Here is a 12,957-nt window from a genome sequence, read left to right on the forward strand (position 1 = left end):
ATCTAGATAGATCACTGGCGCGGAAGCAGGAGGGAGCGAGACTGTATGAGGCAGCGGCGCCTGAGCACACCAATCGAATGAAGGGCGGAACGGGTTTTGTTGTCCACATAGCGTGGAAAAGGCTGCTCAGCCCCAAAAGAAATGCTCCCAAAACCAGACGTTGTGAACGTTGGTGCAAGGGAGGTATCCAAAATGGGCACCCTGGGCAAGCGAGGTTGGGCCACCATTTTGTCGAAAACCTGAGGAGAACTGCGTCCCAGAAGAAAGTGAGGCAAAAGTAACATTTTAGCCTTGAAACAAGGATCCTCGGCCGCGCCTATGGTGGCAGATCTAGGATGTTTACTGGACATCTCAGGAACTGTCCCAGAATTAGCCTCCAGCAGAGGAGCCTCGGCAGAGGCTGCAAGGCCTGTGGTGCGTGATCACCTTCTTTGCCCCCTCGACAGAACTGCTACCACCACAACCCTGAATGTGGGATGGTTGAGGAATGTACCTCACCGTACAGGACCAAAAAAAAAATTTCAAAAAAAATAAAAAAGAGGATCCCTCGACTCGGTTAGTACTGGATTTAACCAAGAAGAGGAACCTCGGGTTTTAACCCAGGACGTACAGCTCCCTCAAGAGGGGCCTCGAGACGTGACTCGGTGAGGAAAGCGCCAGAAATGGAGACCTCAGGGCGAACAAACCCCGGTATCCAGAGCCACAGGAGAACTGGGCTGAACTTTAGCACCCAACGGAGAACCTCGGAACAGTGTCCGGTTTTGGCAGGTCCACTGAGGGAACCCTCAGAGAAATCTCTGGTGCGCCTATTAGACCTCTTGTGTGGAACCCCTGGTATCTACGAGAGCCACTCCCGGTACTGGACGCCCCGGTAAAGGAGTCACCTGACCGGGGCGCCCTAAAAAGTAAAGAACTTACCAGGCGTTTCTTTGATGTAGAGCTGAAAATGCGGTGGAGGAACACATTGAAACACCTCCTCCCACCGGAGAAGCTGACGTAGGAGTGCCCGAATGGAGAGGGCATCGCAATAGAAGCACGAGTCCCAGCGAAGTTCCGGGCCTAGACACTAAGCAAAGAGTGGGGATCCGCCCTCGCGAAATGACGTATGCATGAAGAACAGGACACGAATCCCAGATGCTCCAGCATAGACGGAGGACTAGATGACCGTGGAACCGGAGCAGGAAGGACGGACAAAGGGAATAAAGAGAAAATTCCTGGTGATGCTAATAAGTCCAGCCCTGACCGCGTGGAGAAAAGGACTGAAGGGCAATGCGCTGGGCAGAGTTCAGGAGGGCGGGGTTACGGCCACATGTGGTACCCCATGTAAAAAATAAAAAGGACAAATCAAAAATGTTGATACTTTTTTTTTACAAAGGTGTTCCGGTCCCGTCCCAAAGGCTGGAATTTCCCACAAGTATGGAGGAAAGGGGAAGGGACGTAGGAGTAAATTGTTCTCAGGTGAATCCTGGGAATTGGCCATTGAGACGCCACCTGGTGTGCCCTGTTTATTATAACACATTGCAGATCTTCCACTTCTGGCATCAGGCTGGGCAGAGATTCAAGGAATCCGTCTATGTCCCTCCCCCCAATACGTTTCGGCAGGCCTAAAAGACGTTTGGTATTCCGGCACGAGTGGTCTTTCAGATCAGTGACCTTATGTTGAAGCTCATCAAATTTGTTCTTCAGGCTTACAACATCCCTAGATTGAGTCTTCGACATTTGAGACCCTCTGCTCCACCTCCGTAGCCCTCTCCCTTAAGTTATTCAGGCTGTCTGCCCAGTACAATGCTCTGTGCCAACACAGCAAATTGCTAATAAATAAATCATTTTCGAATTGACAGAACTAGGATTCTGGTTCATCTAAGATAAACCAAACTTACTCATTGCTTCAGAAATAGTTAGCAATGAACTCCCTTGCACTCAATGACAGCAAGACCAAACTTATTGTGGGGTCTGCTCAGCGTCTGAATATACCAGTGTTCACAAGCCTCTGTGGAAGAGAAGACGTCTTCTCCTGAACCACCACACCTCATAATACTGTTGCCATCTTTAAATGTCTCGCACATAGGTGGTTTCATTATCAACTGGCACATACATTAAGCTCGAGTCTTCTGTTACTTTGGACCAACTCCTTCATCCTCCTCGTCGCAGTACTTCGTTGTTTGTGGATGTTGGAGTCCATTGATGTTATTGAACATGCAGTATTTGGATAGTCTCTCTCAATGGTTTTCACATGAAAGAACAGCCTCACATGAAGGGGAACCAGAATTGAAAAGGGTTTTGTTGGAGCCCTTATTCTTCAGGTCATAGGTGAGAGTTTGACTGAAAGAAAATTGGGAGAGGTTTCTTTACTTCCGCTACAGGGGGAACACACACACACATGGAAATAGGCTATTAGGGTATGGGTATTAGGGGGTCTTCCTTGCAGATAAAGGGGGATACTGCGCCTCATCCAATAAAGCCATGCCATATCCCCGGTAGTTGTCTCCTCCCATGTGGTCCTCACTCATATAGCTGCCCCCAAAGTCAGGATCAGGTAGCAGCTGCGTCCCCTGGCCACATTGGAGGTCATTTCTCCTTGAAGTCGTCCGTCTAGGCACAACCAGTAGCAATGGTCTCTCGCCACCACGAGGCGCAGACCCCTTTGGGAGGTTCAGGATCTCTGCGCTCCTCGATTGCAGGTATCGCTACCAGCAGCTTCAATGCTGTCTCACTAGTCTAGCAGGGTCAATCCTGCAAATCCAGGTCAAATCGTAACCTGGAGCGGGTATTTGAACAGGATAGTATACGATTTTGATCCCGGAGCGGTGGGTTAGATCTTCGCCACATCCCCCCTCCCCTCCCCCAAACCAATAAAACCAATTTAAAAGGCTTAGGAATACAAATAAGGAGCCGGATGGAAAACAGAGAATCCAAAGGTTCCTGGACGATAAAACTTGCGATTGGGTAAAAAAAATGTTTTAAAAAAAAAAACATACTATAAATGGGTTACATTTCCTTCGGCTATGGCTCAGAAAATATCACAAACCTGAAAGAAACACATTGAGATGGCAGAGGGATAGCGTACCAATTGTACAAATGAAAGAGGTGACCAAAGAACATCAATTTTCTTTTTCCAATTTGGTTTACTCAAATAGCACAGGATGCAGATCATAGTGAGGAACAAAATAAATACATTACAGCAATGACACTTTCCCAAATGCAGGAACTTTACTGTAAAATAATTCACTGTTCAATAAGCATCATACTAACAATTCTCATGCATCCTTTGGAATTGATTTTTCCCGAATATTGCTTGCAGAACATCGAATATGTTTTTTTGCAGCAATTTATACCGTTCCGACATGTGCTTTACTACTTCAAGTACGCACGCACCTCAAACTTCAAACTATTGCCACTTACCTAAACTTTGGATTCTTTCTGCTGGGGGCATCCGGGTCAGTCATACCGACTGTGTAAAGCTTGTCTTTCTCCATACCACTCCATTCAAGGAGTGTTGGTTTGTTCTGAACCTACAAGGATTTGTGAAATAAAACTGTCAGAGTGATCACATGAATAGCCCCTATTCTCGAAGGTTAGGTATTTGTGACAGAGTAATCCTGTGAATGAGTGTGCTTGTAACGAGTAGGTTAAACCAGCAAATACAATTCCAACTTCTCTCAAGAAATAGACCAAATTAAAGGAGAAATTACTTACCAGAAATGTTATTTCAATAGATTCTTCTCCCACAGAATCACTCTTTGAACTAGTCGAGCACGGGCATTGCCACAATGCCATAACCGGGTCCACTATGGCAGCATTAAACGGCAAAGCCCACCCAGTCTGCGATCCATGGTGGAGGATTTCAGTAAGGTCGTACTGCTACATGGGTTTCGTGGGTGCGCCGAGCTCCAAGGTCACAATTACCTTTTTGACTGCTCTGCGGTATTAGGCAATCTGTTGTGCATATGGGTTCAACTGTTGGAATTCGAAATCGGAAGATGTATCCAAGCCACTGGCATCGTGGAGGACCTCTGCCAGTTGCAGAAACCCAGCCTGGACCACAATGATCTCTGGCAGTGGATACAAGGCCACACCCCATAACCCCTACAATTGGCTCGAACCCGAAAGGCATCGGGTCGCCCTCCTCATCAAAATAAGCAACTGAATCGAGTCACATAACACTGATCTAGGGTTTAGTAGGACGCTTCGGTCCTGCAGGGCTTCCGTTGGTTGAGGTGCTTCTTGGCCCGAGGGAGTCTGCCGACTGTATCAGCACAGGAGTAGGTTTTTCCTTTGGGGGGGGGGGTCTTGCTTGAGGGCCTTCAACCACCCTTGGCTGCCTTCATGCCAGACCAACTGGGTGCAGCCCGAACCAAATCCACACACGGATTGAGGCTGAAGCCCTACCAGCCGAGGCCCTTTCACATTTGGTTCTTCAAGACCTCCCACTACTCTCTATATGCACCTTTAGCTGTGTACGAAATACCCCTTTCGTCCGATGAATCGGAATCGTGTCACAACTTTGTTGAGAGACGATGAGGAGTGGTGAAATTCGCTACATGAGTGCAAACTTGTTTTTGGACATCTTGTGGTGACGTCCATCCTGAGGTTTCTCGGGTGTAGGGACATCAGTATTGTGCTCTGAGGACCTTGGAAGCAACTTTGCCAGCAACCTGCTGAGCGCCAGTTTTGCAGAGCGTTCCTTCACTGTCTTTGGGTTCATCGCCAAACAAGAACCGCATTTCTCCATAACAGGACCGCCACCAGGCCATCACACAAAGGTAGTGGGAGTCAGTGAGGGACGTTTTAGAGTTGCCGTCCTTGCAACGTTTCAACACGGACGGCTTAGACCCTGAGATAATGACTTAATATTGCATTTGTTCGAATCGACCTTCACGAGCGTGTTCTTTTTAACCATCTTTCAAGATGAGGAATCTGTGGGAGAATGCAATACATTGAAACAATTTCCTAAAAATGCTAAAAATACTAATGTGTCATTTATGTTTTTTGTGAGAAATTGCATTACGCTATCTGTAATATTGTATTTTATACTGCCAAAATGTAACCATAAAAACAAAAAAAAAAATTGTATCCAGGGGTAAAAATTGCAAGTTACTAGCCAGCCATAAAAAGTCACTCGCCACCTCAATTCTACACATACACCATTCTGCCAAGAGTCAATTATTCCTAACCAACGGTGTAAAAAAAATGTTGCGCTCCGATTGATCATTTATATAGTGTATATACCATGTTGAATTCCCCGTTTGCTTAATCATTGCTTATTGTACCATAGATTCCGGATCAGGGTACCCTCCCAATCGAAAGGTTTAAATAAAGTACTATAATGTTTGTTTAGTGGGGGAGGCGGTCTTTCCTGGGCCTTGTCTGTGTAAGGAGTCTGCCAACCTAAAAGCCTGAATAATAATCTTAGCAGCCCCCACCCCCTGACAATCAGCCATGGCATCTGCATTTGTTACAGTTTGTGAGTCACACAGTCAAGAAGAACCTCATTTTAAGCTTAGGCTGCTTGCCTAACCCAGATGCTTGCACCTTTCACATATTGTGTTACTTTTTTCTACCCTCTCAGCCACCACCAAGGACATGTGGGTGCCACCTGCTCCTCCCACATGCGTTTGCTGTGAATCTGGGATAGGATCCCCTAGGGGATAGGACCATAAGCAGTTCCCTTTGCTGCTTGCCTTGCCCTTACCAGACAAGAGGGCATGACCCAACCCAAAGTTACTCATTGCATCAGCCTTAGAAGGAATTGATTTACTGCACATCTAGATGTCCTCCAACTTGCACATAGATTGGTGCAGTAGGTGTTGGGACAGTGTTCATGCAGCGCTTAAGAACTTTACTGCCGGTGGCCAAGCGGCGGGCCATGCAGATGTGGCTCCTATGAGCTCCCAAGAACCTGGAGTGGACTCCCCAGCCGGGGATAAACCCCAAAAAAATACCCCCAGCAAGATGAAATTGTGGCAGAGACGTTCCTCAATCCTGGGTGTAGGAGTGGAGCAAGTTAACATTTAAAAATGAACACCATGGGGGACATCTTAGAGGGCAGTTGACATCTGAGATGGCGACCACTCCTCTTGTTTTGGCTTTATATCTTTGCACTGCCAAACTGCACATTTTTTCCATAAACTTCTGCATGACCACTTTGACCTTTTCTTAGACAATCTGCCTCATCTCACAATGCTTCTTGGTACTTGTAGTTTCTTATTCTCTTTACATTGCCCTCTTGGCTTCTTTCAAAGTGCATATACTTCGCCCTCTCTGCATATTCAGAGTTCACATACATTGATTTTCACTTATTCAACTGCATCGCGGATACTTTGCCTTTCGGTTCCCGTTATTCACTTCAACTCAGAACATTTTACAGAGACTTTCGAATGTGTGATTCCGCCTTGCAAGACCACTCTTACTTTGTTCATCATTCAGCAATTGTTCTTTCCATCTACCAGCTTTATTGGCACACACGCAACCTTCAAACCAGGCTTTTGTTGCCTCCGATAACTCACCCGTCATATTAATTGGCTTCTCTCTTCAGCATCTCATGTAGCAGTCAAGGCCGTTACCAACGCCGCCTCCTCTCCAACTCCTTGTTCATCCGGGAGGGTGGGGGGGGGGGGGCGATCTGAAGAATCTTGAAAGTTTCTCCTTTCTGCTCAGTTTCAGCCTTGGAATGCTTATGGCTTCCCGAAAGTGTGGACGTCTCACCTGGCTCGCTCTCGTTCTTCGCCACCGATCAGCCCCTTGGCCTTCCAACTTCCATAGCCTGGTTCACATCAAGCCCAAAAAGAGCTCCTAATTCTTGTACCCAGCCTCGCTCAGAGAGTGCTTGTGCGAGCCACCTTTAATCCTGACAGGAGTGTTAACAAGTGGCAGGTGTGTATAGTTCGGATTGCGTGTCTGACTCTGCCTGGTCTCGTTAAAGGGACAGAGCCATTGCAAGTCAGAGGTCAGAGGTCATCTTCCTGGCCTCATTCCTCATTTTCCTCGGCTCAGTAGCATTGTAAATATGAAGTGGGGATTTACGGGAGCTATAGTTTCCCATAAAATAAGCAGGGATAGGGTTAGATGGGTTGTGGAAAAAGAGGGATATCATGTCTCGCCATCAGGTGTTTCTCCCCCACTCCTCAAGGACCCCCTACCCAGATGACCCTCCCTCACTGGTCCACCCCCAGGCTCAGGATACAAAAGCGATGGCCTTTCCCTGGCCACCAGAGTACGGGATACCCGGGGACTAGGTTTTGAAACACCCTCTGGTTTTTCACAGACTTGATTCCTGCCCCTGGAGAACACAATGATTTGCTGCAGGTTACAAGGTGGAGAGAAGAACAAGTTACTTACCAACTGTTACATCTTATATATTCGTATCTTCCAGCTTGCTGTTTCGGAAAAAAGAATTTTCACCAGAGGGCACTGATCCAGGCCGCGGTCTCGATGACCCACGAGGGCAGCCGTCGAGCGTCAACGTCATCCACAGTATAAAGGGCTCGAGCCGCTCCCGTTAGCCTCAGTTCTGGTTTTATGATGAGTAGCCGCATCAGTTGACCAGGCTTTATTGACCTTTGTCTCGTAAGGAATTTGAAGTGCAACTGGCGTAAACTGTACGGCGGGGAAGGTTGGGAGGGTTGAGGAATACGTGGGAGGAACATCCAATCAAAAGAACGTAACAGTTGGTAAGTAACTTATTCTTCGAATGGATTGTGTCCTCCCACGTATTTCTCATCTTAGATACTCTCCCAAAGCAGTAAGAATTCGGACGAGGGAGTGCCAGAGAAATTAGTTGTGAGTCGTGTTAAGGACAGCTTTTGCAAAGAGTCCGCCTGGATAAGATGTTGAATCCAAGGAATAACGTTTCACGAATGTGTGCATTGACAACCAGGTGGCTGCTGCACAAATATCCTGCACCGGAACACCCCTCTGAAGAGCCGTTGAAGTTGCCATACCACTGGTTGAGTGGGCTCTTAATCCATCCTGAGGCTGTTTTCAGCCAATTTATAGCACTCTGTAATTGCCAAAATTATCCATCTGTATAGTGTTTGTTTTGATACTCCTAAACCCAATCTGTGTCCAGTATATCCGGCAAACAGTTGGTCACTTTGTCGGAATTGAGCTAATATAGAAATGTAGAAACTGCGAGCCCTCTTTGGGTCCAGTCTGTGTAGATTTTCTTCCTCTTTGCTCGCATACAGAGGAGGATAGAAAGAAGGTTAAGTAATTTTCTGTGACAGGTGGAAATCAGACTATTTTCGGTAAGAATGAGGGTCTGACCCTATGAGTAACTTTGTCTCTATGAAAGACGGTGGGAGGAGGTTTACAAGAGAGTGCCTGCAACTCACTCACCCTGTGGGCTGATGTAACTGTCACTAGCAAAATTGTCTTCAAAGTGAGGAGACTTAATGGACAAGAATGTAAAGGCTCAAAGGGGGTACCTGTGAGAAATTTTAGAACTAAATTTAAATCCCAAAGGTACTTGGAAGGGAGTTGGAGGGTACACATTTGTCAATCCTTTTAGAAATTGGATAACCTAGGGCATTTTAAATTAAGAAACCTCCTCAGATGAGCGCTTGAAAATAGATAGCGTTGCCAAGTATCCTTTTATGGTGCCAACTTGGAGCCCCAAATTGGCCAAATGTAGAGGAAAAGAGAACCATAGGTGTGTTGAATGGATCCACATCCTTGTCCTTGCACCAGTGACTGAATTTATTCCAACAACACTGGTACAAGGATTGTGTTGCTGGTCTTCTAGCCGAAAGCAAAATCTCCATTACATCAGCCTCTCAGAAGCCATGCGTGAAGGCTGAGAGTTTTGACCTCTGGATGGAGACCCTGACCTTCCTCTCGCAAGAGGACATCCTCTCTTTGTGGAAGACATATTGAAGGGCAGATGGACATGTTCAGAAGGTCCAGGTACCACATTCTCCTTGCCCAATTACGATCATGGTTTTAACTTTCTTAACCTCCTGATAACGTGAGGAATCACGGGGACTGGAGGAAACGCGTACAGTAAATGAAATTCCCAGTCCAACCCAAACGCGTCTCCTAGAGCTCCTCTTGGGGAAAATTCCCTTCAGCAGTACTGATCGCACTTCCAGTTGACCCTGGTCGCAAACAGATACACTTGAGGGGTTCCCCAAAGGGCAAAGATCTCTTTAAGGCCTTCCTGAGCTAGTTCCCATTCGTGAGACACTGCTCTGCCTGCTCCGAGCATCTGCTGCCGTGTTCTTCTCTCCGGCAAGGTGAATTGTAGAGAGATTCTTTCCCGTTTTGCCCAGAACCAGAGCTGCATTGCCTCTCTGCAGCGGTAGGGACCCTGCACATCCTCTTTTGTTGAGCTAGCACATGGCCACTGTGTTGTCCTTCATTATCAGGACATTCTTTCCCCTTACAGAGGGGAGAAAGGCTTTCGTGCTAGTCTGATTGCCCTCAGCTCCAACAGGTTGATGTGTAGTTTGGACTCCGATGAAGACCAACGACCACCAATTGACAGATCGCTGGTGTGGGCTCCCCACCCTGTGAGTGAAGCGTCCGTTACTACTGTTATCTCCGGCCATGGTTACCAAAAAGGTTCCCTCTTGAAGATATTGTCCCTGCAAGCACACCATAGCAGATCTTGAGCCACTCTGGTTGGAACCCGCAAACGATCTGACATATCTCTAGAAAATTGGGACCACTGAGTCCCGAGGGCCCATTGAAGGGATCTCATTCTCAATCTGGCCTCTGGCACCAGAAAAATGCAGGATGCCATAAGGCCGAGCAACCTGAGGAAATCGAAGGCCAGCAGATGCTGGGCATTCTGAAACGTTGTTACCATCTGTAAGATGTGATGAGCTCTCTCCTCAGGAGGCAGGGTTTTGCCAGAGGACGTATCCAGTATTGCTCTGATGAATTGGAGCTTTTGGAGTGGTATTGTCACACTCACCTGTGTCTCTGCAGGAGCGATGGATTTGCCTCCTTTGACCCAGAGTACTCACTTCCCCTGTTCCACCCGCAGGCATACCTGTCAAATAAAAGATGCACACTAAGATCTAGGTTTAACTGATTCCCCTGGGCTCCCTCCCTTCTCTTTAAAATGTGATGTCCCCAAAGGGCTTCCCTTGGTGGTTAGTGAGATGCGCGCTCCATCCTGCATTCGCAGGGGCGCGGTTCTATGGGGGATTCGTAGCCCTACAGATGTAGGGATGATGCCAATGTCTGTTTTCCGCGTTCTGATGCCACACGCGGTTATGTCTTCACAGCGAGGCAGAGTGTTCCATGTGCTAGTTAATTCACTAGAAAGAAGTTCTTTCCACACGGCGAACGTTGTTGTGCTGTGGTTTTGGAGAGTCCAGTACTGTTCGAATTGTCTTTATGTTGGTAAAGTATCTTGGGTAAGTTTACGCAGCGTGTAGAACTCTGAACTGCCGGTGGGAATGCACGCCGTTGCTAGGGCGCACCAAGTGAGGTCTCTGCTTTCTTTTGCAGGAGTGGATTGTGGAGCTCGAGCCTGGCTTCTGCACAGCTGGTGAGCCTCGGAGGCCTGGCGAGTATGCGCAGCATTATAGGCTCGAGCGCACCAAGTAATGTCTCTCCTTTCCTTTGCAGGAGTGGATTATGGAGTGCTTGAGCTACGAGCCTGGATTCAGCGCTACTGGAGAGCCTCTGAGGTCCGGTAAGTATGCGCGGCGTTACTGGAGCGAGCGCACCAAATAATGTCTCTCCTTTCCTTTGCAGGAGTGGATTATGGAGCGCTCGGGCTACGAACCTGGATTCCAGCGTAGCGGGAAGAACCTCTGAGATTCGGTGAGTATGCACAGCGTTCCCGTTCATACACACCACGTAATGTTCTTCTTTGTGCTTGCAGGCGCCAATGTAGGTGTAACCTTGTGTCCGTAGAAAGCTGCTGCGTGGAGGAAGCACGGAGGTTGATCCAGAGCGGGTAAGCAGAAGCAGGAGCACGCCGAGTGTGTTGCTGATGCAGCTTACAGAAAGCAACACAAAGCACTGCAGGAATCAAGGGTGTGGCCTATATAGCCAGCCACACCCGAACACTAGAGAGCTCATGGATTTTCATACACTTCCTGTTTGGCAACAGGAAGTGGTAACCAGGAAGTTACTAAAAAATACCAGGAAGGAACTAAAGGAAGTTATCGGCTATGGGTTTTTTGTGCGTCTATGCCAGGCCTGCCAAGCCTCCACCCAGCTTGCCCAGACTACATGCCTGGTACTCATGACAGATATCATTTGAGACTTCTTGTAGTTGAGGAAGAAGCCCAGTGTGTGTAAGAGGCAGGTCATGGTCATATGTTGCTGAGCTTGTTCGGGTGAACTCGCCCTTATTAACCAGTCATCCAGGTAGGGGTAGACGTGAATCCCCTCTCCCGAGACTTGCTGCCACCACAGACATCGGCTTGGTGAAAACCCACAGGCGGAGGTCAACATGGAAGGCAGAACTCGAAATTGATAGTGGGAACTGCCAATCGCGAACCTCAGGTACTTCCTGTCCTTGAGATGGACAGGCACATGAAAGTAAGCATTCTGAAGGTCCAATGATACCAACCAGTCTTGGAGTTGGAGAGCCGGAAGGATCTGAGAAAGGGTTACCATCTTGAACCTGTCCTTCTCCCGAGGAACTTGTTGAAGTTTCTTAAGTCCAAGATGGGTCTCAAACATCCGTCCTTTGGGATGAGAAAATAAGGGGCGTACAACCCTTGTTCCTCGCCGCTACAGGTACATGTTCTATTGCACCTTTCTCTAGCAGGGTTAAAATCTCCTGCTCGAGGAGTGCGTCTGGAGTTTTGGTAGAGGTGGCTCCCGGTGGATGGTCTTCAGGCCTTTGTCGAAAAGGAAGACCGTAACCATGAGTCACTATTTCTAGTGCCCAGGCATCTGAAGTAATGCTTTAACATTTGCCAAGATACAGAGTGATCCTGCCTCCCACCGGAGTCTTGTGGGTCAATGCCTCAAGAGTGGCTTTGCAGCGGCTGCAGCAGTGGCTGAGGCTGATCTAGCACCTTTTCCTCTTCCACCACAAGGACATTTTCTTGGTTGCTCTCTTTGAGTGGCCGGTCCCTTCCCTCTCCCAAATGGGGAGTAGAATCGAAAAGGACGGCACCTCCAGGAAGATGACCCTGAGCATGTATGAGTGTTGTTGAGTTTGCTTTATAGAGGCGCAAAGTGATTCAGCTGCTGCTTTTGAGGTCTGCAGCTTCTCCAAACTCTCGTCCGCCTTGCTGCCAAACAACCTCGAGCCGTCAAAAGGCATATTGAGTAATCTGGATTGCACATCAGGTGCAAAGCCAGATTTCCTCAGCCAAGGAAATCTGCGCAGGGCCGTGCTAGACGCCATGGACCTGCTCAAGCTATCAGCAGTGTCCAGTCTTGATGGAGGCATTCCTCCATAACCTATTTTCCATCTGTGACTATTGCCAGGAAACCATCCCGTGCCTCGCCCTCAGGGATGTGTTCAGCAGCTGTTGTCATACAGTCCCACCGGGTGGGTGTGAACCTTGCCAGGGTGCAAGTCACATTTGTGGACTTTAGGGCCATGCTGCCCGAAGAAAAGACTTTTCGGCCCAAAGCGTCAATTCTATTGTCATACCTATCAGGGGGAATGGAAGGGCAAGCTGAATGCCTAATAGAAGTTGCCGCCTGCGCCACTAAGTTTTGTTTTCAGGCGAGGGATGCTTTGAAAGGTGTTCTTGGTCAGATGAGGAAGGTCTGTATTTTCCCACAAATGTCTTATTTGTAGCTGGGCCAGAATCTGGGGTTTCCTATGTGGCTGTGACCCTTTTCTGTAATGCTTTGTGAAAAGGGAGGACAGGATCCTTTTGAGGGCCTTCATTAAGGATATCCATCATGTCACCTTGGTCAAAATTAGGGGAATTTGACTTCCATCCCATAAACTCAATAACTTTGTTCATTAACCTTCTGTACCCTGAGTCTGCATGATTTGCAGGGTCGGGTCTGTCAAAGTCTACCTCA

The 12,957-nt window shown here is 47.9% G+C and overlaps 1 protein-coding gene across 2 annotated transcripts in view; it reads right to left on the minus strand.

Moving 5' to 3' along the window:
* The window catches only part of PEBP1 (phosphatidylethanolamine binding protein 1), a 461,575-nt gene that overhangs the window by 301,220 nt on the left and 147,398 nt on the right, over positions 1-12,957 (minus strand). For both annotated transcript variants that reach the window (XM_069619193.1, XM_069619194.1), the window contains exon 2: positions 3,403-3,512. In XM_069619193.1, coding sequence (XP_069475294.1) covers positions 3,403-3,512 — 110 coding nt within the window. The remainder of the gene's footprint in view (positions 1-3,402; positions 3,513-12,957) is intronic.

This window comes from Ambystoma mexicanum, chromosome 10, assembly GCF_040938575.1.
Source record: "Ambystoma mexicanum isolate Mex_15411 chromosome 10, UKY_AmexF1_1, whole genome shotgun sequence".
Taxonomy (NCBI): Eukaryota; Metazoa; Chordata; class Amphibia; order Caudata; family Ambystomatidae; genus Ambystoma; species Ambystoma mexicanum.